Source organism: Enhydra lutris, unplaced genomic scaffold (genome assembly GCF_002288905.1).
Source record: "Enhydra lutris kenyoni isolate GAN:26980312 unplaced genomic scaffold, ASM228890v2 scaffoldscaffold29, whole genome shotgun sequence".
In the NCBI taxonomy this organism is placed as follows: Eukaryota; Metazoa; Chordata; class Mammalia; order Carnivora; family Mustelidae; genus Enhydra; species Enhydra lutris.
Genome location: NW_019154113.1, coordinates 17728229 through 17753751, shown reverse-complemented (window position 1 = coordinate 17753751; position 25523 = coordinate 17728229). Strand labels below are relative to the sequence as shown.

Here is a 25523-nt window from a genome sequence, read left to right as displayed (position 1 = left end):
TAAAAAGACGGATTCATTTGCCAAGAGCCGCCCCTCCACCTCAAGGGCTGCCCAGGCCGGCCTGTCTCCGCCACGACGGCGTTAAAGGCGTCCCCTCGGCGGTCCTCTGATGGCCACAGACCCCTGCCTTGGGCACACGGCTCCTCTGGGAAAGGGGCTTCTTGTCGCCAGGATGACTTCCAGCCCCGGGCCGCACCCGGGGTTCAGACCCATCACCTAGCTATAAATCCAGGCTAAGGTTTGAAGGGCGGGGATGAGTACTTGGCCGACCCTAGCTCCTCTTCATCTTTTAGTCTTTACGGTTCTGAAAATAATCTTAGGGTATTGAGGAATTCTCGATGTCTTTGTGTTTTGCCTTGTGCAAACAGGGTTCCTGGCCAGGGCTTTTCAAACTGAAGCTTGGTGGCAGTCTTTCATTTAGCAAAGATTGAAGGCCCTCCGCCCCTTTGGAAACCTGAGGGGCCTCTCCAGGAGAGGTCGAGTGCTGGGCTTGCATCCTGCGTTAACCGGTTGTGGCTGAGGTCAAGGAGGGCAGTGGTCTGCAGCATCAGGGGTGCAGAGGCAGGGCAAAGAGTGAGATCACGGGCTTTGGGTGTTCTGTGTTCAGAGTCTACCGCGGAGGGCAGGCACAATCAGTCCATGAGCCACTTTCCACTCTTTCTGGTTGCAGAAGATAGCCTTGCTTTGGGGTTAAAGTGGAAGACACTGATCCTGCCAGGGCTCTGTTTATGGCTTCTAGCCTTCTGTTGGCTTGGCCTTCTGCAGTGGAAACATGGGTCCCCTGAGTTGGTATTCACAGGAGATTCCTCACCTCTTTACCACCTGTTGCCCCATTACCAACACAGAGGAATGGCATCCCATGCTCCCCTCCAGCACCTATACCACGCTGCATTGTAATTGTGTGTTTACTTGGCGGTTTTCCTGTTAGGTTTGTTGAGTGCTAGGGCTGTACTTCTGCCATTTCTACCAGGATCCACTACCTGTCCCACTCCCACACTGGTGGAAGTGCCATGTTATATTTTGGGAACATCCCAGCTGTAATGTTTGCTACTGGGAATTTACCCAAGTCAGAGTGACCAAAGCTGGTATTGTATACTTACGGCTAGTGAGCCTGACTCTGGCACTGGAAAAATAGCGCCTTCCAGATGTCTTCATTGACAATGAACAGGGGCCGATGGCTGCTGGATCTCCTATCCAGTTGAAGTTCTTGGGCTGTAGGTGGCACCAGGAATGATGTGGAATGGCAGCATTCATGGTTGGCAGTGGCCCTAAGATCCTGGGGACCAATTCGTGGGCCCGGACTGGATGCAGGAAATGAGGAGAGCCCTGCTCTTTTGTGGCCCTTCTCAGGAGGACCAATGGGACCAGACTCACAGATTGCAGTTTCTGACTGCACAGCCCGTCCTGGTGGCATCTAGGCTAGAGGAGAAGAGCAGCCCCTTACATTTCTTTTGAGGCTGGATGGAACGGTGTGAGCAGATGGGTGACTGAAACATCTCTTCTAGACTGTGGCCACTATTTAACCCGTTAACTCCTTTGGGGCCCAGCCAAAACTGAGGACTCAGTGGGCTTGCTACTAGCCCAGGGAATAGTGAATGCGGCAGCTGTTCTGTTGGCCCAAGTCTGTTTACTTATCGCCCGTTAGAGCCGTGGTACTGGCAGTGCTAGGGAGAGATTACACAGAAGCCACCGAGGGTGGTGGCCTTGTTCTTTGTCAGTCATGAGTTTGGGGTTATTGCAAGACTGGAACATAGAGAACAGGTTTCTTAGGAGAAGGGTGGGAGCTGCACTGGGCCAGACGTCATTGCCACAAACAAGGGAGCCGGGGAACAAATGCAGAAGGAACCAAGAGACCCTTTCCCAACACCCAGCATACTCTGCTCTCCCGGGCTGCGCGCCAGATACCATCACATTAGCCGCCTGTGCTGTGACCAGCACTGTGTGCTGCTGTAGCCCGTTTTCCCGTGTTCTGTGAGAGGCTGCGTAGGGACCCTCACCAGGTACTCATGAAGTTTTTTCTGGCCCTGGCGGCTGGGGTGCAGCATGAGGGTGAGCTGCTCTACAATACCCAGGCTTCGGATGAGGTTCTCCCTCTGGAGCAGGGCCTTCATGCGCTCGAGCTCCTCCTCTTCCACAATCTCTTGAGGATGCATGGTATCCAGGCGTGCGGGCAGCAGCTGTAAAGTACGCGAGAGATGAGTTCAAGATCTCCAAGGGGGAGACCCACGCCATCATGGCTGGGGGACTCCTGCCCACTCCACTCCCCCCGCCCCGTTCCCTTCCCTGACCCTAGTGGAAGGTGCCCTTTGCTATCCATTCTCTCACCTCCTGGTCCACCAGGTCAGATCCAATGTACTCATTAGGAACTCCTCACTCCCTTACACAAGAGGAGGAGAGGACAGCAAAGATTCCCTTCTCTAGGAGTCCCAACCCATCTCCTGCAGAAAGGCAAGAGCTACCAAACCTCTGACACCTCTTTCTCCCGGGTCCGGTTCCTGTAAGCCAAGTGGGTGGAAAGTCCCCGGAGCCCGGCCCTGGATCGGCTCTTCTCCCCTGCTGATTCACCCTGGTTCTGGTCCCTGTTTTCCTTTCGCCTCTTACTGCCTGAGTTCTCCTGCTGTTCCTGCTTAAGGCGGATCTCTTCCAGTTGCTGCCTGACAAGACATAGCAGCTTCAGACACTGGAGAAAGTGTACTGGGGAGAAGCAGGGTGAGGGAGACAGGGTATGGGAGAGTGGTGGGGGAGCAGGAGAAGAATGAGGAGGAAGACGGGAAGCCTACTAAAGGGAAACGGAGTCACTAAGAGTCTGATAGGACATAAGACCCCATTCCTCTTTGCTCAAGTGTCCGGCTTCCTCTATGCCCTGCTGGGGCACAATTCAGCTTCAGGATAAGCTCCGCTCAAGTGGACAGAGGAGAATGCAAGGCAAAGTACCTGGCACACTCCTCTCTGGCCTTGGAAGCAGCAGTCTCCTGGAAGAGGGAGCCATTGTGCTTGAAGAAAGGTGCATACTTCTCCGTGTCGGGCCCAGGGTAGATCCTCCGGTATCCCCCGAGGTGGGAATCCTCATAGCGTTCCTGGTCCAGTACTGCGGCATGGGATGACTCAATTTGTTCTCGCCTACGGAAACCAGGCTCAGAGTGAGTCAGGAAGACTGTGAGAATGTGCAGTGGGGGAAGGAAGGCTAGCCAAAGCTTTGAGGATCTCCCGCTAGCTTCGTGGCCTTTCTGTCCATGGCCCACGTAGGGAAAGCTGCCAAGGCCATCTGGCCAATGCCACCTGTGTGTAGCCATGAAAACAGAGGCTTGACTTCCAGAAATCTGGTTTCCTTCCTTCCTTCCTTCCTTCCTTCCTTCCTTCCTTCCTTCCTCCCTCTTTCTCTTTCTTTCTTTCTTTCTTTGAAGATTTTATTTATTTGACAGAGAGAGATACAGTGAAAGAGGGAACACAAGCATCGGAAGTGGGAGAGGGAGAAGCAGACTCCCCGCCGAGTGGGGAGCCCGATGCGGGGCTCAATCCCAGGATGCTAGGATCATGACCGAAGCTGAAGGCAGACGCTTAATGACTGAGCCACCCAGGTGCCCCAGAAATCTGGTTTTCATCTTAAGTGCAAAGGGGTCTCCTCATATGCTAGCACTCCCAAGTTATCACCATCTTTTGGGGTTTCTGATTATAATCTATGTTAATTACAGAAAATGCAGAAGCACAAAAAGACCAAACGTCCCATAATCTTACTGTGCAATTAGCATATTGGTTATGAGCATGGACTCGGAAAGGACCCCCGAGTCTGAATCCTAGCTTTGCTCCTAACTACCTTGCTCTTTATTTAATCCTCCCTTCCTTTCTTCTTTCAGACAAAAATGGGATCATACAGCAACATTTTTTAATGGCTGCCTAGTATTCAAGTGACTCTATGATTGTACTTTTGTTCCTTATTTTTTTTTTAAGATTTTGTTTGTTTATTTTTATTTTATTTATTTGACAGAGGGATAGTAAGAGCAGGAACACAGTTAGGGGGAGTGGGAGAAGCAGGCTTCCCAATGAGCAGGGAGCCTGATGTGGGGCTCAATTCTGGGCTCTGGGATCATGACCTGAGCCGAAGGCAGATGCTTAACTGACTGAGCCCCCCAGGCACCCAAGATTTTATTTTTAAGTAATTTCTACACCCAACCTGAGGCTCAGACTCAAAACCCTGAGAACAAGAGTCACACACTCCACCCACTGAGCTGGCCAGGCCCTGCTGTATGTTTGCTTAATAAGTCCAGTAGTTGGGGCGCCTGGGTGGCTCAGTGGGTTAAGCCTCTGCCTTCGGCTCAGGTCGTGATCCCAGGGTCTTGGGATCGAGCCCCGCATTGGGCTCTCTGCTCGGCAGGGAACCTGCTTCCCCCTCTCTCTCTGCCTGCCTCTCTGCCTATTTGTGATCTCTGCCTGTCAAATAAATAAAATCTTAAAAAAAAAAAAAAAGTCCAGGGGCGCCTGGGTGGCTCAGAGAGTTAAGCCTCTGCCTTCGGCTCAGGTCATGATCTCAGGGCCCTGGGATCGAGCCCCGCATTGGGCTCTCTGCTCAGCAGGGAGCCTGCTTCTCCCTCTCTCTCTCTGCCTGCCTCTCTGCCTACTTGTGATCTATCTCTGTCAAATAAATAAATAAAATATTAAAAAAAAAAGTCCAGTAGTTTTCAGCCCTTTTCCCCACTGAAGGACACAATTCCTACAGTCATGTCCCGCTGTGGGAATACCCACTGTATTCATAGTTCTACTTCCCTCCGTTCACACATTTGAGTGCCTACGTGTTCCAGGCCCTCAGGATATCATGACAGATCAAATACACACCTGCCCCGCCTATTGCGAAGCAGGTGGTGAAGAGTGATGTTGTTATGGGAATAATTCTAAACCTACTCCAATTCATTCGTATGTATTATTTTTTTTAAATATTTTATTTATTTATTTGAAAGACAGAGATCACAAGTAGGCATCGAGGCAGGCAGAGAAAGAGAGACAGAGGGAAGCAGGCTCTCTGCTGAGCAGAGAGCCCGATGCGGGTCTCGATCCCAGGACCCTGATATCATGACCTGAGCTGAAGGCAGAGGCTTTAACCCACTGAGCCACCCAGGCGCCTCTCATTTGTATGTATTATTAACATTATAATTTAGTATCAGCAACAAATCGCCATGTTTTAACCCATCTTATAATGAAAGCAACAGTGGGTGAAAAAGACTGATTTCAACAATCCCTTATTATGGAATGACTAGACTGTTTTCTGTTTCATTATAAACTTTCTAGAGGAGCTTTGTTTAAAAAAAAAAAAAAAGCAAGAACAAACAGCTCATCAGACCACATAAAGGTCCTTATGTGCTAACAGGAAATAGCTCCAAATGACACTGCTACGCATGGGACAGAGAATGTGAAAGTTACATTATTGTCTGGGTAAAGGGAGGAGAACAGTGTGTGTGTGTGTGTGTGTGTGTGTGTAGGTATGTATGCATTAAATATTTATCCAAGTATACATGTGACCCAAGGAACAGAGATTGGCTCGTCTGGGGGCATACAGTTGCTGGAGAAGAATTAAGAGATTATTCACAGTATCTTTTGAATTTTGAACATATTGTCTGTGATATGTAACATATTATCTCTGCAGAAAAAAGTTATTCTTTGTAGCCTATCAGCCCTAGACCACCTTCCCCACCTAAAGAAGCACTAGTATGCCCAGGCCAGTGGTAACAAGATAGCTCAGACACCTGGAGCACCTCGCTTCCCGTGGCTGCTGATGGTACTGGAAAAGCCGTTCCTTGACTCGCCGCTTGTCCTCCTCCATCACCTTCCTTTTGTCACAGCCTCGGAGGTTGACAAGGGTCATGGCATCACAGAGAAGTGCATCCTTCACTTCTCGATCAAGGCGGGAGTCAGTGGTGAAGCTTGGAGAGTGGTTTACCTGCCAGGAGGAGTCCTTATCCACCCCGTTCCCAGATCACCCAAGCAGGCGTGGTCTCCTGGAGACCTGACTGAGGGTATAATCAAGACATCTCCCCCTGCAGAGGCCTCAGCCAAGGAGGCGGGTGTTTCTGACTCCCAAGGCCACAGGACTGTGCCATGGAGATCCCTCTGATACCCAGACAGCCTGATTCTATAGATACAGTGTCCCAAAAGACAAAGATTATATGAGGAACACTTGGGATTCAAATCCTGGACCAGTGGCCAGAGACCACTCAGATTTGACTCATCGGGTCAAAAGCGGAGAGATCTACATCCCCACCCCAGTGCCACCACGTCCCCCATTCTCTCTTCCACCAACTGAGTGCATGTATGTGCCAGGCATCCCGTTCAGGGCGGCCTCTGGACCTTGGTTCTGCAAAGCCCAAAAGACATTCCTCACCTCCAGCAGCCAGGGCTTCAGCCTGTGGTCCAGCAAGATGTCAAAACCAAGGATCTCAAAACAGGCACATGTACCTCCACTCAGATATTGGGGAAAACAGGTTCGGTAGTTGTGGCGAAGAACAGAATGGGCTGAGATGATGGTTTTGATGATGATGTCCTCGATGTCCCCCCACAACTCTCCGGGGTTGTAGCCGTGTTCTCGCAGCCAGGCGTTGAGTGTGGACAGCTTCCTGCGAGGCCCAGTGCTCAGAGGACCACCCATTTCTACACCAGTGGGTCTGGGCCGCAGGCAGGATGGTCCCTACCACTACCCCTACTTCCGGGTGCCTGCATGGGAGCGTGGAGCGGGGCTTACTGATCAGGGTGGGGGGTGGGGCTGCACTTAGAGGTCAGGCACAGGACAGGGGTCTGTAAAGATGGTTTTCCTGAGCATTTGGCCTCCCAAGAGCCGGCTCAGTTTTTGGGCTGCTGAGACCATAAGCTGAAGAGCCATCAGAGTAGGGAGTACCTCTTACTGCCCATAGCATCATCCCGGACAAAATTCTCATTGTGTTTGTTGATAGCGTAATTGGTCAGGTGCATGCAGACGTCATCCTGGGAAGAGAGCGGCCCCGTGGCTCAGACTGCTTCCCTCCAGCACCCTGTCTCTAGCCCTTTATTGCCTTTTGATCACCCATCCCTCCCCAGGACAGCTCATCTCCCGTCCGTCTTCACCTACGAACTGTCCGGTAAGCTCCTGGGGAAAGGGGTAGGCCAGGCTCTTCCAGGAAGGACCTCGTAGCACTCACCACCCCCCAGCTGCTCTCCTCCCAGCCAGGTGCCAGGGTTCACGGGTGACCGTGACAAGCCTCTCTACTTGGTTTCTCCATGGAACCTCAGCGCTCATGAGAGGAGGGCGCCGCCCTGCGCCCCGGGGCTGCCAGCTGGCCCCTTACCAGGTTGCTGTGGCTGGGATCCACGTAGGGCATGGTGGCAAAGCGGGCCAGGCCCTCCTCATACATGAAGATCCGAAGAGGGTCACAGGACGTGATCAGGACATAGATCCGCATATCAAACTTGAAGCCGTCGATGAGGAAGGGCTGAAAGCACGCACCCCCACCGGGGAAGAAAATCTTTGAAGTGCTCGTTCTATCCCATGCACTGTTTAAGTGTTTCAAATCAGAATACCTCATTTAATTTTCATAATAACAGTATGAAGCATAAAATAGTTACTGTTATCACTCCCATTCAACAGATGAAGAAACTAAGGCACAGAAAGAGTAAGAAATGGCCCAAGATCACACACTTAAGAAGTGGGAAAACTCAGATTCAGACCCAGAAAGGCTTGCTCTGAAGCATGACTCTGGGCTGCCTCCGAGGTGAGCGGAAGCAGCAGGAAGGGTAGGAGTTAATGGCACTGGGAGAGACGAGGCACCCCAGGGCTCGGGGAGGGCCCCGGGGGTCCCGAGGCACCCTTCACCTTGGAGATGTATTGCTGGCAGATCATATGCTCTCCCGGCTTGATCTCCCGGGGGTTTCGGGTGATGAAGATGCCCCGTCCCTGGCAACCACTGTCCGGTTTGCAGATATAGGTGCGGGTTTTTCGCTGACGGCCATAGGACTGGAAGTCCCCAAAGCTATGTGCAGAGAGAGGCTGGTCAGAAAGGTTCTGTGTGGGGCGCCTGGGTGGCTCAGTGGGTTAAAGCCTCTGCCTTTGGCTCAGGTCATGGTCCCAGGGATCTGGGATCGAGCCCATTGGGCTCTCTGCCCAGCGGGGAGCCTGCTTCCTCCTCTCTCTCTCTGCCTGCCTCTCTGCCTGCTTGTGATCTCTGTCTGTCAAATAAATAAATAAAATCTTAAAAAAAAAAAAAAAAGAAGAAGGGATCTGTGCATCACAGCTGAGCCAGGCCCCATGGAGATCTGCTCCCGTCCACGCTCTTCCTGGAGCGTCTGTCTCAGACCTTCTTTTCTTAGACCAGCTGAAACTCTCATCCCTTGAGACTTTCTAGGTCACAAGGTCAGAGTCTGGAGGGAACTGAGATGGTGAAACCTTTCCTACTCGAGGACATGAGCCTGGGCAGTGTGGGCGGGGGTGTCACTCACTCTGCAGGGAGACACCAGGTGCGGGGGAAGATGTTGTACTCCGTAGGATAGAGTTTCTGCATGCGGTTCAGGTTCCGAGCCAGCAGATCTTTGCGGCAGATTTCGGTCATGCCAGGGAAGTGATTGATTTTCTGAAACAGAGTCAGTTGGTTAACGACCCCCGCCAGCCAAGCAAGCAGCGGTCCCTGGGGCCTTGGGCATGCCGGGAGGACTGGGAAGGTCAAGATAGAAGTCACAGTGGACAAGGTGCCTGGGTGGCTCAGTCAGTTAGGTGTCTGACTTGATTTCAGCTCGGGTCATGATCTTAGGGTCCTGAGACTGAACCCCTCATTGGGCTCCGTGCTGGGTGTGGAGGCTGCTTAAGATTCTTTCACTCTCCCTCTGCTCCTCAGCCCTACCCACAAGCACATGCACGCACTCTCTCTCTTTCTCTCTCTTAAGTGTGGTGGGGTGCGCCTCAGTGTCTAAGTTAGTTAAGCATCTGCCTTCAGCTCACATCATAATCTCGGGTCCTGGGATTGAGCCCTGTGTCAGGCTCCCCACTCAGCTGGGAACCTGATTCTCCCTCTCCCCCTGCTCCTCCCCCCTGCTTGTGTGCTCTCTTGCTCTCAAATAAATAAAACCTTAAAAAAAAAAAAAGTCACAGTGGGGGTAATCCCTGTACCCAATACCCTAAGGGAGAAAAGGAAGGTTCCCTAAAGGAAGTGAGAACCTCCTCTTTGGCCTCTCCCAAAACACAAGCCCACACTGAGGTTGGGAAATGAGGGGCAGCAAGAAGGATTCACCAGGACTCTAGGCTTTCTAGCTGCCTTATAACATCCCCCAGAGCACTGGAGATGCGTCCTCTAAGAATTGGTGCATGGGAGCACAAGCAAATGAGAAACCTTTTTCCAAAAGATCAAAGGAAGCTGCACAGTCCCAGGAATGCCCTGCCGCGGTGCCCCCAGGATCTGGCATTGCCAGGGCGCCTGCTGGAACCCCAGAGCCAGGAGGCAGCATCTCGTGTCGGTTCTGGGCTGTCTCACTGGCTTTACCACTCATCCGCTGCAGGAACTTCGTGTTTCTGAGCCTTGGTGTCCTCTTAACAAAAGGGTGTCTGCCACTCAGGGTTGGTTTTGAGGATTTAATGAGGGAAGAGTATAAAAGCACTTAATACCCCCAAGGAATGTTGTTCATCTTATTTTGCTCATCTTCCAACTGCTTCCTGCTTGACCCTTCTTTGGGGCTCCTCAAGCACTTCCAGTTCTCTCTCTCTCTCTCTCTCTCTCTCTCTCGGGCTCTTCTCCCGTGACTTGTAGGACCAGTTACAATCTCCTCCACTCCCTTCCTGGCTTCCCCTCAAACTAAGCCTGCAGACCTTTCTAAATTCTGGAGTTGCTAACCACCACAAAGACCCCATTAGAGGTCCGGCTTAGTCGGTGGAGTGTGTGACTCTTGCTCTCTGGGTTCTGAGTTCAAGCCCCATGTTGAGTATAGGGATTAACTTAAAAATAAAATCTTAAGGGGCGCCTGGGTGGCTCGGTGGATTGGGCCTCTGCCTTCGGCTCAGGTCATGAGCTCAGGGTCCTGGGATCGAGCCCTGTATCGGGCTCTCTGCTCAGCGGGGAGCCTGCTTCCCCCCTCTCTCTGCCTGTCTCTCTGCCTACTTGTGATCTCTCTCTCTGTCAGATAAATAAATAAAATCTTTAAAAAAATAACATCTTAAAAAAAAAAAAAAAGACCCAATTAGAGGATAACAACAATGCCATAAAGAGGCTATGATCTTTTGGGGGACGCATCTTTCCTGACTTCCTTGCTACCCTGCAGGGGCCCGCACTGACTCTCAGCGGATGCCAATGCTCGGATAAGCTGCTTAGAAGCCGATCACTCTGCCTGCCCAGCTGTGAGCACTGAAGCTGCCTTCCCCTTAGGTGGGCTCACCTGCCCTCAAGGGCGCCAGGTGGGCACGGATGCCTCCAGGCAAATAGTGCCCAGCAGATCCTTCCTTCCTATAATAGAAGTTCCAGAAACCCAAGAGGAGAATTTTCCCAGGGGAGCAGAAGCCCTGGCCATGGCCTTTCCCACTCTGCCCAGGGAGACAGCCACAGAGGGTGGCAGCCGCAGCTGCCCGAGCAGAACGGGGAGAGGACTCATTCAGGGACCGTGGCCCCTTTTAGGCTCGGGTCCAGAGGTCGTACCTGAAACCTTTTCATGTCCATGACTCGTTCCAGTGAGACAGAGCAGTCTGTCCAGTACACAGTCCATTCCTCGTCCTCCCCCACCTCCTTCAGGCCACACATTTGGGCTGCCCGACGCACTGTGGAGAGAGGGAGGTCAGTGGTGCCAGCCGGGACACTGGCAGCAAGCCTGGGGACTGTAGCTGGGTCCGATAAGGAACAGACTTGACCACAGAGTGGGTTGAAGACGGCGGTGGCTCTTACCTCCAGTGCTACAGCTTAATTACCACGTGACAATTCCAAGTTCATGAGGCTGTCAGGGCCCTTCCAGAATCCGTGACAGAGAAAACTAGAGCCTGGCTCTCTGCTCCTCTGAGTCTTCTCTCTCTCAATTGGGGTGGTTTCTGACCTGCAGAACCGACCCTCCAGAGGGGTCACACTGGCACCTCCCACACAGGGTGGCCCCTGGCCCAGATGGCAGTGGACACAGGAGGAGATGAAAAGATAGCTGACCTAGCTGTTGATTTTTTTCTTTTAATTCCTCAAGCCCCCTCAAGGGCTTCCTTGGGGGAGGGGACCACAACCATATTGACCTGTTCTCATGTCAATTATGGTAAAATCTGGGAAGGGGAGAGCAATGGTGACCTTCAGTCGCTTTTTCTTGCTGGATAACAGTGGGATTTCCGCTACCACTAGAACAGTGATGTCTCAGCCGCTAGTAGCTCAGTACTGGCTATAGGCCAGCCGAACAAGATGCAGGGGCTGGGAGCCTGACTGGGGACCATCCCGAGAGCGAAAGCTGCAGGTGCCCTCCTATGGACAGTGGTGTGTGAGCGAGCTGGGTACTTACCACTCTCATACTTGCAGTTGGTCAAGTTGATGGCCAGGGGTCTGGAAGGGAGGAATAGTAGAAATCAGGCAGAGTGAGATAAAGGACAGACCCAGGGCTTCCAGGTACCCGACACATCTACAATGCAATTCATTGTCTCTAAAAGCCACTTGAAGACCAGGATGATAGAAATGGGCTGAAAATTAAAACCAAGCCAGCTCAAAAGGTTCTGAATTTTGTGTTTTTGTAGTACCAAAAGGTTAACGATGTTCCTGTACTGCCTGTCCTCTTTTGCAGATGAAAGGGAAGACCCCCGCCTCCCTCCACAACTGCTGAAGGGAGGCCAAGGGGTGACTCTCTTCTGCAGCCAGGCCAGTGAGGGGACCCAGGCACCTGTCTGTTACCTGCGTTTCCGCCTTCTCTTTCTCCTCCCGACTTCTAAGTCATCTGAGTCAGCTGGGGCTATGATTTTCTTTGGGATTTTCTTGGCTACAATAGATAAGGACACTTCATCCCCAAATTCCTTATAGTCAGCCTTTGAGAGCTCCTGCTGAGGAGAGTCAGAAGGGAGGGTAGCTTCTTGAACACACTCCTCCTCGGATTCCTCTTCCTCAGCGTAGTCTTCCTCCGATTCGCTGGTCTTACAGGTATTTGGCTCCATCCTCTTAGGTTCTGAGGGAAGAGGGGTGAGAGTGAAATATGTGTCGGAGCTTCCTTCCTCCAGGTCCAGGAAGGCCTGCGGGAGTCCACGCCAAGGATCTCCTTCATGGTGTTACAGGGGAACGTTGCTGCCCCTACAGAACAATCCCATTGCAGAAGGGGATGGTTTCCACGTAGGTAATGGGGGCAGGGGAATGCCTGTGAAATGTTGGCTTCCCCGACAAGTCCTGATTATCCAAGATCACCCCTCCATACCACATGCTGGGGTGCACGTAGAAGCTGGACAGAGCTGGCAGGGACCATGACCATGACTTTTTAATTCCTGAATGGGAAGGAGGGGATGGCTGGGCTCTTGGGGGACCTTCGATTTTAAAATGGAGCTGAAAACCAAAGGTCGCCTAAGCCGGCCCTTTCCCTGTCCCCATGATTCAGTTTCTCCATGTGTACACCCTGGCACTTGACGGCTAGGACCCCTTGGGCTCTGCTGGCGGAGGAGGAGCCCCTGGCGGACACTGCCCACCCGAGATTCCGAGGAGGGGGTGGGGGCTGCTGGGTCCGCCCCTAGCGGTCCGAGACTGGACTCAGGTGGTCGCTCATGTCCACCCTTCGCCCGGCTCCTGCTCCTTCCCGGGCGTCGCTGGGCGTCCACGACCGCCTCCTTGTTCCACAGGACTGGCTGTCCCGGCAGATCGCGAGGGGGAGCCCGCCCCCCCCCTTCCGGGGTTTGCTCCTAGCTCAGAGGTTCCCGGCGGCGGCGGCGCCTCCTACAGCAAGCCAGCAGCCGCCGCCGCCGCCGTCGCCATGGACACGAGGGCGGCCCCCATTGGAGAAGCGTTCTGGGGGCGGGGCTTCCCCGGGACCACACCCACTCGGGCGCGGGCCGAGGCCACCCTGGGGGCTGGCGGTGGTGGCTCAGCGGTCCCCGCTGCAGCTCTGCGGCCGCTGTCTGGGGCATCAGCTGGGACTTGTAGCCCTTCGCTTTCTCGCCGCTTCACACACGTCTCATCCTATCCTATCTCGAACCCGGGGGGGCGAGTCCGGAATTTGGCCAAGTCTGCCTTCGGAACAAGTACCTGCTCGCCTGCCTTCAGTGTTTTAGTGACCTGTGTTGAAGCGCGTCCGCGCTGGGCAGGGACAGCGGCGAATAGCGCGCACCCTGCTGTACTGAGTAACAAAAGGGCCTCATCACAGAGCTCCTTCACCGCTCCTCCTATGCGTGTCCCTACACTCTGACTTCTGATGGCCACCTCCACCGAACTCAGTCCAACCTGTCATTCTAGACTATCCCGTGTGCCTAAATCTAGAGGACGCTTTAGAAACTCCCTTCTTGGGCGCCTGAGTGACTCAGTTGGTTAAGCGACTGTTTTCAGCTCAGGTCGTGATTCTGGAGTTGTAGGATGGTGTCCTGCCTCGGGCTCCCTACTCAGCAGTGAGGCTTCTTCTCCCTCTGACCTTCCCCATCTCGTGCTCTATCTCTCTCATTCTCTTTCTCTCAAATAAATAAAATCTTAAAAAACAAAACAAAACAAAAAAACCCAAAAAACTAAAACCTCCCTCCTTTAAAAAAGATGTGGACATTCTTTGATTCATGTTTCTTCAGCATATATTGTTACTCTCTTCTTGAAATGCTTTGGAGTCTCTTGCAGGACTATCACTTTTCTCATTTTTTTGCCCAAATATTTTGGGTTCCAGGCACTATTCTGGGACCTGAACCATCACCAATTCTTGCCTGAATTTGCCACCACACAGCAACCTCTTAAATGGACTCTCTGGTTGTTCTTCCCTCCTTTACACCCATCCATTACATCTTCAGTATTTTTTCTTTTCTTTTTTAAGATTATATTTCTTTATTTGAGAGAGAGAGAGAGAGAGCATGAGCCGGGCAAAGAGAGAGAGGCAGGCTCCCTTTTGAGCAAGGAGCCCCATATGGAACTCGATCCCGGGGTCCTGGGATCATGACCTGAGCTGAAGGCAAATGCTTAACCAACTGAGCCACCCAGGCGCCCTTAAGTATTCTTTCTAATGCAAATTGGATACTCCCCAATTTAAAACTCTTCAGGGTTTCCCATTAGATCAAATCCCAAACCCCTTCGTTACATAGGCTCTCTACCAAAAAGCAAGCAGAGGTGGAGGGGCGCTGGGCTGGATCACGCCTTCCTATCTTTCTAGGGTGCTCGAAGGGGAGTATGGAGGGTCCCCTAAGTGTTCCACACTTAAGCTTAGGAAAAGCTTCTAAATCCCCTTCTTCACAATTCACGAGCTATATAAACAGCTGAGAAGTACCACCATAAAGAAAACCTATCTGCTCCCCCCCCCCCACCCCATCTTATGGAAAAACTTAGTTTGGCCAGAGAAGGCTTTCCTCTGAACAGCAGTCCTGGGGTAAAAACCTGGTATTTAGGCTCATCACCTGGGACACAAAGTCCACTTTGCTGTAACAGTTATTTGCACTTCCTTCAGACTGAGGGAGCAAAACAAAGTGATGTTAGCGGAGCTTGTATATGCAAAGGCTCACAGAAAGGAACATAAGCTAAAATTACTGCGAAGTGCCGGAAAGAGGAGGTCGACCCCAAGTTTTTTTATAGGAATTTAAATGTCAAATATATAATATTTAAATGTAAATATTAAACTTTTCTTATAAACTTTTTTTTTTGGTGGTACATATTCTGCCTTAACTCAGTGGGACCTTGTAACATCTTCTGGGATATAAAACTCTAAAATTCTATATAAAAACTTCAGACGAGGGGCGCCTGGGTGGCTCACTGGGTTAAGCCTCTGCCTTTGGCTCAGGTCATGGTCTCAGGGTCCAGGGATTGAGCCCCACATGGGGCTCTCTGCTCAGCAGGGAGCCTGCTTCCCTTCCTCTCTCTCTCTCTCTGCCTGCTTCTCTGCCTATTTGTGATCTCTGTCTGTCAAATAAATAAATAAAATCTTAAAAAAAAAAAACAAACAAACTTCAGACGAGGCCAGGATGGAGAAAGCCAGCTACGCAGGAACCTGAACCTCAGCTCCGGGCTCATCAGCTGTTAAGGACACCACCACTACCAAGTGAGCGGAGCCGATGCCTAGAGAGGCAGCTTCTGGCAGCGGACCACCGGTGCTGCGGTCCTGACCCCGCCGCGTGTGAGCTGTACGGGCTCAGACAAGTTGCCTCCACTCTGCCAGCCTCTCCTCATTATACGGCGGTACTCAAGTTGTGAAGATGCCTTTTCTCACATGAGGTGACGTGCGTGAGGAACACTCAACTCCGTGCTGGGGGCTGGAGGGAAATTCAAGGCTGTCCGGGCCGGGGAAAGGTGCTCTAAGTAGGGGTTATGGGGGAGCAAGACCCAGGGGAGGGGAGGGATGAAGAAATGGTCACTGGTGGCTCGAGAAGGGAGAACTGGCAGAGGCGAGGGCAGAGGAAGCGGGGACACAATGCCTGAGGCACTTTAACTATCACTTTGCCAAGACTTGATATGAAAGGAAAAGTCTATATATATCGTCAGGAATATGTAACTTTTTTTTTAAGATTCTATTAATTTATTTCAGAGAGAGAGACAGCGAGAACAGAGACCACCAGCAGGGGGAGTGGGAGGGGGAGAAGCAGGCTTCTCTCAGAGGAGGGAACCTGATGTGGGGCTTGATCCTAGGATCCTGGGAACACGACCTGAGCCGAAGGCAGATACTTAACAACTGAGCCAACCAGGCACCCCACTTAACTCTTTTTTAGTATTTTTATTTACTTATGAGAGAGCGAGTGAGCACACACACAGTAGAAGAGGGGGCAGAGGGAGAGGGAGAAGCAGACTCTTCACCGAGCAGGGAGCCCAACATGGGGCTCTATCCCAGGAGCCTGGGATCACGACCTGAGCCGAAGGCAGACGCTCAACTGACTTAGCCACCCAGGCACCCCAGGATATGTAACTCTTGTGCATGCTCTATTTGTTTATTTTCTAAAAAGATTTTATTTCAGAGAGAGAGAACACAAGTGTGCATATGTGGTAGGGGGGCGGTGGGCAGAGGGAGAGAACCTCAAGCAGACTCTGCACTGGGCCCGATGCGGGGCTGGATCGCACAACCCAGATCGTGACCTGAGCTGAAATCAAGAGTCTGGGCACCTCATGGACTGAGCCACCCAGTCGCCCCCATACTTCCTCCCTAGTAACAGGTTTGACATCCCTGAAGCTTGCCTAAGAAGAAAAATGAGAAGCAGATACATTCATAACGGTGCAATCATTCAATTTATTCTAAGGTTTCTTCTCTTTACAGAGACCACTTAATAGTTCTTTACCCCTCCCCCTGGGGGTAAGCGGGTAAGGCAGCAGCCATGGAACCCCAAGCGACCACTGTGGACAGCTTTCTGGAAAGGGACTTAGACCGGGTAGAAAATACATACTTCTAGAAGGATTACTGTTCATCCTGGGCAATCAAGGCCACCAGTGCTGCCTGTACTTCCTCCGCCTGGGCTGGGGGCAGCAGACAGTCTCGAATGAGGGCCAGAGCAGCCGCCTCCGTCAGACTGCCGAAATCCTGGGACGTTTTGATGGGGAGGTGCCCGGCCAGCTCACAGAGGGCGACATTGAACGCCTCGCCCTCCTTTACCCCGAAGCTGGACTTCCGGGCCCACAGAATTACTCGGATGCCTGTGAGAGCGGAGGATGGTGATGTCTTTCCAGGTGGGGCCCCCCGGGTCACAAACAAATTATGGGCAATCTCATGGTCCGTCAGGTAGTCAGTGGCCCGACATACCCTGTCTACGAGGGCTTCCAAGTCAGGCCCTGGCCCACTTGTGTAGAAGAGGAAGCCGGGAGCGGGGAGGGCCCGGAGCAGGTGCAAACGGCCCCCAGGGTCCAGGGGCTCGCTCGGTGACCCCTCCACGGGCAGTCTGTGAGCCAGGTAATACCCGTGCAGGTGCAGGTGGTTCACCGAGGCCAAGCCACCCAGGCTGTTGAAGCCGACGCGGAAGCCCGGGTGTGAGCTCAGCAGCACAGCCTCGACGCCGGCCCGCAGTGCGCCTGGCAGCAGGCGCTGGGGGAGCCCCCGGGTGGGCTCGGGCACCAGCAGCACGTGGCCCCACTCCAAGGGGCTGACATTGATCATGACGAGGATGTCCTCTTGCTGGAGAGCACCTGGGAGATCGGGCTGCCGGAGCAAACGGAAGAGGACTTCTCCTGGCCGGATCTTGTTGAAGTTAAACTGTTCGGGGTCAAATGCCTGCTTCACACTCCGGATGTTCTGGGGGCGCCTCCTCTGCACACCTCGCTCCACATTCAGCTGAGCCACAAAACCCACCACACCAGGGAGGGTCTGGGTCTGCAGCTCCCCAAGGCGGTAGCGGAAGAGCCCCAGTTCCATCCGCTGCCTCCAGGCGGCGCAGAGAGCAGAGTCGAAGCGAGACCCGGGTGTCCTGTCCCGGAGGCTGGGTGCGGTCCTTGGCCACTGAATCCCTTCCAGAAGTTCCTTCTGCTGGTAGACAAAGTCGGGAACACCTTGCTCTTCCCAGTCCTTACGGTTTGGAGGGAGCAAATAGGAAATCTCATTTGAATCCTGTGCAGCGGCCATGGGGCTGACCTGAAACAATCCTAAGAGGTGAAAAATACAGGGCACCGCCCCATTTTCAGAGATCCCATATTGAGTTTCAAATAAATTTTTACTTCTTGTTCCGATTACAAAATCAATCTATGCCTTTGGGAAAATATTTTGAAAACATGGAAATACTCATGATTCCATCACCTCTAAATTAGCATTCATTTCCGCTGAATTAAAAAATACTTTTTCTTTTATTTATTTATTTTTAAAAGATTTTATTTATTTATTTGACAGACAGAGATCACAAGTAGGCAGAGAGGCAGGCAGAGAGAGAGGGGGAAGCAGGCTCCCCGCCGAGCAGAGAGTCCGACGCAGGGCTCAATCCCAGAACCCTGGGGTCATGACCCGAGCTGAAGGCAAAGGCTTTAACCCACTGAGCCACCCAGGTGCCCCACTTTTTCTTTTAAAGGTTATGTATATTGAGTAAACTTTTCTCTCTCTCTCTGTTTTTAATATGGGGTGCCTGGATGGCTCAGTTGTTAAACATCTGCCTTGGGCTCAGGTCATGGTCCCAGGGTCCCGGGACTGAGCACCGCATCAGGCTCCCTGCTCCATGGGAAGCCTGCTTCTCCCTCTCTCCCTGCTTGTGCTCCCTCTCTCACTATCTCTCTCTCTGTCAAATAAATAAATAAAATACTTAAAAAAAAAAAAAAGGGCTAAGGGGACTGAGCACTGGGAAGAACCGAGAGGGTATCAGCTTCAGAAACGAGGTACATCACGGTGGCCTTTATCGAGCTGGAGGGACTGAGGGAGGGGTGGGGGTGGGACTAGATTGATTTAGAAGAAGGGGGGGAATGGAGAATTCAGTTTTGATGACTAAGCTTGAGATACAGCCTGAGCATCCAAGAAGTGGTGGAGGCAGCTGACAGTCAAACCTGGAGGTCAAGGGTAAGGCATGGACCAGATACAAATATGAAGTAGCATTTTAATTTCGGGACTAGGACCAAGGACCCAGGACCAAGATGACACCAGGAGGCTAAATATACGAGTAAAGACGTGCTGATCAACAGAAAGTGGGCACAGTCATATTTACATTAAAGTGAACTAGTAGGCACAAAGCATTACCTGTGACCAGAGAACACTTCAGAGTGATCAATCAGCAGTGATCATGTCACAGGATCAAACCTTTCCACGAAAACCAGGAGCAAGGGAACACTGGTCGCATGTCTACCTTGTGCCAGGCATGGGTTGGGTGCCCTCTATGTTCTCTCAGACGACCTACCTTCACAACAAGCCTGTGAACTGGGCATCATCCTGGGACAAAGGTGAGAGATTAGGCCTTACAGGCGAATCAGATGTTTGAATTCCTGTTCTACTAGTCACTAGGGATGTGACCTTGAGCCCCTAGAATGAAGTCCATAAGGCTTAGCTGTGCGCCCACTCTCGCGGCCTCTCATTCCACTCTTCCCCTCGTCTACTCAACTCCTCACTTACTGAACTTGTTCCAGCTCAGGGCCTTGGTGCTTTCTGGGGTCCCTGCCTACAATATACCCTTTTCGCAGATTTTCTTCACAGGACTGTCCCCTTCAAGTCTCAGGTCAAATGTCACCCCCTCAGGGAAACCTGGTGTGGTTCTCCTATCTCATGTCCCAAGGAAAACAGGAAGAAGGAAATAATATTATGAACAGGGAAAAGATGTCTTAAAAAAAAAAAAGTGGAATTCAAATCCAAGAGCTGGTAGTTATGAACAAAACTTGAAGAGATCTAACTAATAAAATAATTTCACAACAAGGAGCAGTTGGGGCCTCTGGGTGGCTCAATGGGTTAAAGCCTCTGCCTTTGGCTCAGGTCATGATCCCAGGGTCCTGGGATGGAGCTCTGCATGGGGCTCTCTGCTCAGCAGGGAGCCTGCTTCCCTTTCTTTCTCTCTGCCTGCTACTCTGCCTACTTGTGATCTCTGCCTGTCAAATAAATAAATAAATAAAATCTTAAAAAAAAATTCATAACAAGAAACACTAGAAGCTGTTTTTAAAAGTATTTCAGCAACTCAGTTTTACACTGTTTCAAGAGTTGGTCTAGCACAGGCAGGGCATTATGCTAAACAGACTCAGAATGCCTATTCAGTAACTTATAATGAGAAACATGCCAAAAAGCACGAAATGTTCCTATTGGCTAATCCGGATAGTTCCTCTTCTGTACAAAAATCTACCAGGGGGGCGCCTGGGTGTCTCAGTGGATTAAGCCTCTGCCTTCGGCTCAGGTCATGATCTCGGGGTCCTGGGATTGAGCCCCACATCAGGCTCTCTGCTCAGCAGGGAGCCTGCTTCCCCCCACCCCTCTCTGCCTGCCTCTCTGCCTACTTGTGAGCTGTCTGCCTAATAAATAAATAAAATCTCAAAAAAAAAAAAAAAAAATCTACCAGGAAGCGAAATTATAATCAGAAGGCTATTCAAGGAAGGGTTCAGCACCAAGCGAGGTGACTGAGAGATCTGTGTCACAGCTGGTCACCATGGCACAGGGCCAATTGCCACATCTTCACTTTGAAGAGACACAGTATCACCAGGAAGTCCAGGGACAGGCCTTGGCTGGCCAGTGCTCCCTCCCCTCAGTCTAGAGGACACCACGACAGCTTCCTGTTCTTCGTCTCCCCTTTTACTAACCAATCTCTTGTACACAAAGAGCCTCCTGTCAAGATGATTAGGTTGGGATGGAACTATACTCATTTTGACTGGTTTTGGTGTTCTCAGTACTTTGCAGCCTCTACTTCCTGGAATGGAGTATTTCCACAATGGTGGTGGGGACTCCCATATTGAGACAGGGTCTTCCTAAAGCCACTCTCAGATGAACACCTTGCTGAGTGCTGGGGAAGCTAAGGTCACTCAGCAAACATTTACTCAACAACGGCCACCTATTAGATCCTGTAGATCACAATTCTCGGAGCTCTTGGGGGAGGGAGGGACGGGACAGACACTACCCAATCAACAGCCACGTAAACATTAAGTTGCCAACCTGAGGATTCTTAATCTATTCTAGAGAACCAGGAGAGGCTTCCCCAAGGCTATTATGGAAGAGGCACTCAGAGTCCACTGTGCCGGGAGGGAACCCACAAAGCCAAGGGAAGAGAGCAGAGAGGCTGAAGTCAGATTTCAGAGGGCCGGTATTCCGGTTTTCAACCATTTATTAGTTTTAAACCGAAATGACCATGATCAGATCTAAACTTTACGAAGATCAGCAAGTAGAATGAATCAGGAGAATCAAGAACTAATACCCACAATGCTGTCAAATACACATCAATAAAGCTGAAAACAAAAGAATTAATCTCACCTCCACCTCCTCCCTCAGCCTGGAATCCTCACCTTCTGGAACAGTGGAGGTTCGTTCCCGCATTCACGCATCCAGTTTGCTGAGAGCCTGCTCTGGGCCAAGCGTTGTCCTAGGGGCCGAGAGGGCACAAGTGCAAACAAGTCAGCCTCAGTCCCTGCCGGCTCTAGTGAGGTCTACAGTCACAGGGACCCTTGAGAAGAGCCTTAGACCGGGGTGACCGCCTTCTAAATGACAGAGTAGGGACAAATCACCTGAATCCTTCCCGCGGGCCTGTTTTCCACATTTGTAAAATGGGAACCTACCCTGCGGCCTCTTGTGAAATTTGAAGATCACTATGCACGGCTCTGCAGTCTGCAGACCCTCAGCGCACACCCTCAGTGGGCCGCAAGGTTCTGGTCATTTCTGGAGGTGGGATGCGGGCTGCAACACGTGTGGCGAGGGCGAGCGCCAACGTCCGGATGTAAAAGTCCTCGCCGCGCTTCGGCCACGTAGCGAGTCTCGAGCTTTCCGGATTTCCAGGTTCCAGGTAGTTCCCTTGGGCCCCGACCGCGCCGAAGGCCGCCGCACGACCGACAGCAGTAGAGAAGGACGCAACGCGACACTCGCCGCAAGCTCCTGGCCGGGCCATGGCGAGGCTGTGGCGTCCCAAACGCATGCGCAGTCCGGCCGCTCGCACGCGGCGGGGCTCGCCCCGCCCACTCCGGAGGCGGGGCCGTGCGGCCTGGGCTCCGCCCCGGACGCTCCGGGCCCCGCCTCCAGCTCGCCAAGGACAGCCCGGAGCCGGGAGCTGGCCGGCGGAACCGGGCAGGGAGCGCCTGGGCACTTTAAGGAGGGGGCGGGCCCGGGGGCGGTGGCCCCAGGAGCGGTTGCCGCGGGGACCGAGCAGTGACGCGGCCCGAGGGCGGAAGTGGAAAAGTTGCCGGCGCCCCGAGGCAAGTTGGCGGAGCTGTGCGCGCGGCGCGACGATGGGGAGCTCGGGCAGTCGCCTGTCCAAGGAGCTGTTGGCGGAGTACCAGGTGCGCGGGACGCAGGTCCCGGGGAGTTTGCGCGCGGGCCTGCGCTGGGGAGCCGGGTCCCGGGGCCGGCGGCAGAGCGGGCGTGGCCTCCGGGAGGCTCGCTGAACCCCTTCCGTTTTGTCTTCCAGGACTTGACGTTCCTGACCAAGCAGGAGATCCTCCTGTAAGTGCCCTGTCGAACTTCAGCTCCCGGATCCTCTAGAGGCGGCTTCGGGGGGGGCTCTGTCCGCAGACGGGCAAACGGCAGGTCCCCCAGAGGGAAGGACAGGGGCCTGCCTGCGGTCCGCGGCCGAGCGGGAGCCGGCGCCCGGGCCCCGAGTCCCGGGCAGTGTCCTCTGCCCGCCCCGCCCTCCCCGCCCTCCTGCTGTTTCGCCCCCCACCCCACCCCCGCCGCCAACCCCGCTGCGCACCGCTGGGAGCCACCTCGCAGCCTCGGGCCCCGCTGGGCGCCCCGGGGCCTACGCCCCGCTGCCTTGTGCATGACCGAACTTCCTGCCCCCAGCCGGGCAGGGGCTGCTGTGGCTCTCCGCGGACTTCGCCTACCGGGAACTTGGCTCCTGGTAACTCGATCTGAATTAACACAGTAGCCGTTAACGCTTACTGAGCACTCTCCGGGTGCCAGGACCCTTGGAAGTGGTTGGTTGCCTACATTACCTAATTTAATCCTCAGGTGGGAGGTACTGGGACAAGGACACAGGTTTCAGAGAAGGTTGGTAACTTCCCTAAGTTACCAAAGTTACTTACACTCCAAGTAAGAGGATTTGAACTCGAGCTGGAACCCCCTTCCTAGCCGCGTGCCAGCTTTTTGTGGTGAAGGCACCTAAGTGAGGAGATTCCTTGGCTTGCCTTGGCAAAGATAACGCCAGCGGGAAGGAGGGAAGGGCTGAGGAAGAGATCGTTTCGGGTGGTTACTAAAAAGAGGAAGGCTTTGAAGAGCTGGAGATTCCTGGAGTGAAACGGGAAAGAGATTTCAATTTTACTCTTTTCTCCCTGCTTTTCAGGGCCAAATTCTGGCTCCTTCTGCAGCCTCTCCATTCCTCTGGGAGCTTTAGAACCTATGCCCAGTACAGTGATTGGCACACATTAGACCCTCAGTAAATACCCATGGCATGAATGCACTCTCAGCCTGAGGTCTGGAGACATTTGGATTCTACACATGGGACTACATATGTGTCTCCCTTTGGCCTATGCCTGCTGACTGAGAAGTTCTGTGCATGTGCCTTAGCTCCTCACCCGGTTTATAATGGGTAATGAAGCAAGGAGTGGGGATGTAATACACACAGAAAGGTTTGTCGACAAGTTCCTCTTCTGCCAGAGCCCACAGGCGGTTTTGTGAGCTGCTTCCCCCAGAGCACCGGAGCGTGGAGGAGTCACTGCAGATACGAGTGTCCTTGGAGCAGATCCTCAGCCTTCCAGAGCTCAAGGTGCCAGTCCCCCACTCTCCCTCTGCTGTTCCTCTTGAGATCATGTGGTCACCGGTCCCCGTTATGGTTTTCTCTTTATTTAGCCCTAATTTTCTGGGGAAGAGGGCTTTACCAAAATCACCTGGTGGAATTAACTAGAGGGGTGTTTTGCAAACTGGGATTCTTGGACATACTCTTGGAGAATCAAAGAAGTTTTGTCCTTTAAAAGGAGTTGAGCTACCCAATTAAGGTTTGAGAAACCCTATTCCTCTCTGTAGGGTTGCTGTGAAAAACATTTTTTAGGGAAGCCTGGGTGGCTCAGTCGGTTAAGCATCTGCCTTCGGCTCAGGTCATGATCCCAGGGTCCTGGGGTCGAGTCCCACATCAGGCTCTCTGCTCAGCGGGGAGCCTGCTGCTCTCACTGCTTGTGCACACTCTCTTTCTCTGACAAATAAATAAAATCTTTTTTAAAAAAATTTTATTTATTTGACAGAGAAATCACAAGTAGGCAGAGAGGCAGGCAGAGAGGGGGGAAGCAGGCTCCCCGTTGAGCAGACAGCCCAATGCGGGGCTCGATCCCAGGACCCCGCGACCATGACCCGAGCTGAAGGCAGAGGCTCAACCCACTGAGCCACCCAGGCGCCCCAAATACATAAAATCTTAAAAAAAAAAAATTTATAAAGATTTTTACTTATTTGAGAGTGGGGGAGAGGGGCAGGGAGAGGGACAAGCCAACCCCACATGGAGCCTGGAGAGGGGCTTGATCTCATGACCCTGAGATCACAACCCTGAGCCGAGATCAAGAGTCTGACCACTGACTGAGCCACCGGGGGTGCCCCTGCTGTGAAAATTTTTATGCAAAGGGCCTATAACACAGTGAGTGTTGAAGTAAACGTGTTTAAAGTAACCAGCCCATCTTACTCTCTTCCCTTAGGATGCTTTCATCTTCCTTCTCTGCCCCTAGACCTGCCTTTGGGTTAAACTGACTCACAGGAAACCATTCCTGTCCCTTCCCTTAGTCAGGTGGTCCTCCTGCCCTCCAGGCTGGCCCTAAAAGACTGATCCTTCTCTCCTGTGAGCCTGAGCTCACAGAGCGGGTTCCGTGACCTGCTCCCTCCAGGTCCTGGTGGGGTCTGAGGAGCGTGTGACCTGGGCTGCATCTGTGGCCTTCACACAAGGCTCTCTTGCCTAGGCCAACCCCTTCAAGGAACGAATCTGCAGGATCTTCTCCACATCCCCGGCCAGGGACAGCCTGAGTTTTGAGGACTTCCTGGACCTTCTCAGTGTGTTCAGTGACACAGCAACTCCAGACATCAAGTCCCACTATGCCTTCCGCATCTTCGGTGAGAGCCAGGAGCAACTTGGTGGGACACGGCCTGTCCCCACATGGTCCTGGCGGTGGTGTACCGCTCGGGAGCCTGGGAGCTCACCCTGACCAGATTCTTTCTGGCTTCCTGTGTCTGTCTCTAGACTTTGATGATGATGGAACCCTGAACCGAGAAGACTTGAGTCACCTCGTGAACTGCCTCACAGGACAGGGCGAGGACACACGGCTTAGTGCTTCAGAGATGAAACAGCTCATTGATAATGTGAGTAGCTGGGCCAGGCCAGGGAGCGGGAGGGAAGGACAGGGACTTGCCCTGAAGCTCTCCCTCCCCCAGATCCTGGAAGAGTCCGACATTGACAGGGATGGCACCATCAACCTCTCAGAGTTTCAGCACGTCATCTCCCGGTCACCGGACTTTGCCAGGTACAATGGTCATGGTCCCCAGTATTCTGGGTCCCCACCTGCTGCACCTGGGTCTGGGATGTTAGCATGGGGGGTGGCAGCCAGGCTGAGCAGTCTCTCCAGTTCCTCTGTGTCTCAGGGCAGCTTTAATGCCAAAGGGGAGGGACAGATGTGGGACAGCCCATTCTGAAGGGTTGTAGGGAAGATGTGGGCAAACTTGGGGCTAGCCTGTTCCCTCCTGTTCCAGCAGAAAACATGACCCACTCTTCTCTTGTTCAGCTCCTTTAAGATTGTCCTGTGACAGGAGCCACAGCGTATGTCCCAGCAAGCACCCCGTCAGAGAGGCTTTCCACTGCTGAGCTGTGGTCGAGGTCATGCCTGTGTTGCCAGGGCCGGCCAAGCTGGCCTAACCCAGAGCTGGCGGCCGTGCAGTCCCGCTCC

The 25523-nt window shown here is 52.8% G+C and overlaps 3 protein-coding genes across 6 annotated transcripts in view; 1 reads left to right on the top strand and 2 right to left on the bottom strand.

The window, feature by feature from the left end:
* Positions 1–1631: 1631 nt before the first annotated feature.
* Positions 1632–12100, bottom strand: LOC111152556 (tubulin polyglutamylase TTLL13-like). Its single transcript, XM_022511033.1, has 13 exons — positions 11844–12100; positions 11461–11501; positions 10632–10750; positions 8455–8585; positions 7832–7988; positions 7308–7451; positions 6881–6966; positions 6371–6602; positions 5745–5929; positions 2935–3120; positions 2465–2654; positions 1998–2177; positions 1632–1664 (listed from the first exon to the last, which is right to left on the bottom strand). The coding sequence occupies exons 1-13, from the start codon at positions 12098–12100 to the stop codon at positions 1632–1634; spliced, it is 1941 nt and encodes a 646-aa protein (XP_022366741.1).
* Positions 12101–16303: 4203 nt separating this feature from the next.
* On the bottom strand, positions 16304–21552 carry LOC111152581 (GDP-D-glucose phosphorylase 1). Of its 4 annotated transcripts, none has more exons than XM_022511074.1 (3): positions 21237–21552; positions 20935–21043; positions 16304–17652 (listed from the first exon to the last, which is right to left on the bottom strand). In XM_022511074.1, exons 2-3 carry the CDS (start codon positions 20995–20997, stop codon positions 16489–16491), a joined length of 1227 nt encoding a protein of 408 aa, XP_022366782.1. In that variant the 5' UTR covers positions 20998–21043; positions 21237–21552; the 3' UTR covers positions 16304–16488. The 4 variants fall into 4 exon arrangements, with proteins under 4 accessions (XP_022366782.1, XP_022366783.1, XP_022366785.1 ...); XM_022511075.1 differs by having other exon boundaries at positions 16304–17663; positions 20967–21043; XM_022511077.1 differs by having other exon boundaries at positions 16304–17586; positions 20967–21043.
* Positions 21553–21691: 139 nt separating this feature from the next.
* Positions 21692–25523, top strand: part of LOC111152604 (calcium and integrin binding 1) — a 3943-nt gene continuing 111 nt past the window's right edge. The window contains exons 1-7 of the mRNA XM_022511122.1: positions 21692–21950; positions 22079–22113; positions 23266–23374; positions 24546–24696; positions 24824–24942; positions 25015–25103; positions 25362–25523. The exon at positions 25362–25523 is cut by the window's right edge and continues 111 nt beyond it. Of these exons, the coding sequence (XP_022366830.1) occupies positions 21900–21950; positions 22079–22113; positions 23266–23374; positions 24546–24696; positions 24824–24942; positions 25015–25103; positions 25362–25383 (576 nt within the window). The 5' untranslated portion in view covers positions 21692–21899 and the 3' untranslated portion in view covers positions 25384–25523. The remainder of the gene's footprint in view (positions 21951–22078; positions 22114–23265; positions 23375–24545; positions 24697–24823; positions 24943–25014; positions 25104–25361) is intronic.

Coding starts and splice junctions, on each gene's coding strand:
- LOC111152556 (XM_022511033.1), bottom strand. CDS start 12,100: ATGGAGCCAAATACCTGTAAGACCAGCGAATCGGAGGAAGACTACGCT. Junction 8,586..10,631: donor TGGACATGAAAAGGTTTCAG/GTACGACCTCTG, acceptor ACTCTGTTTCAG/AAAATCAATCACTTCCCTGG. Junction 7,452..7,831: donor GCCAGCAATACATCTCCAAG/GTGAAGGGTGCC, acceptor GCGTGCTTTCAG/CCCTTCCTCATCGACGGCTT.
- LOC111152581 (XM_022511074.1), bottom strand. CDS start 20,997: ATGCGGGAACGAACCTCCACTGTTCCAGAAGGTGAGGATTCCAGGCTG. Junction 17,653..20,934: donor GGCTGAGGGAGGAGGTGGAG/GTGAGATTAATT, acceptor GGATTGTTTCAG/GTCAGCCCCATGGCCGCTGC.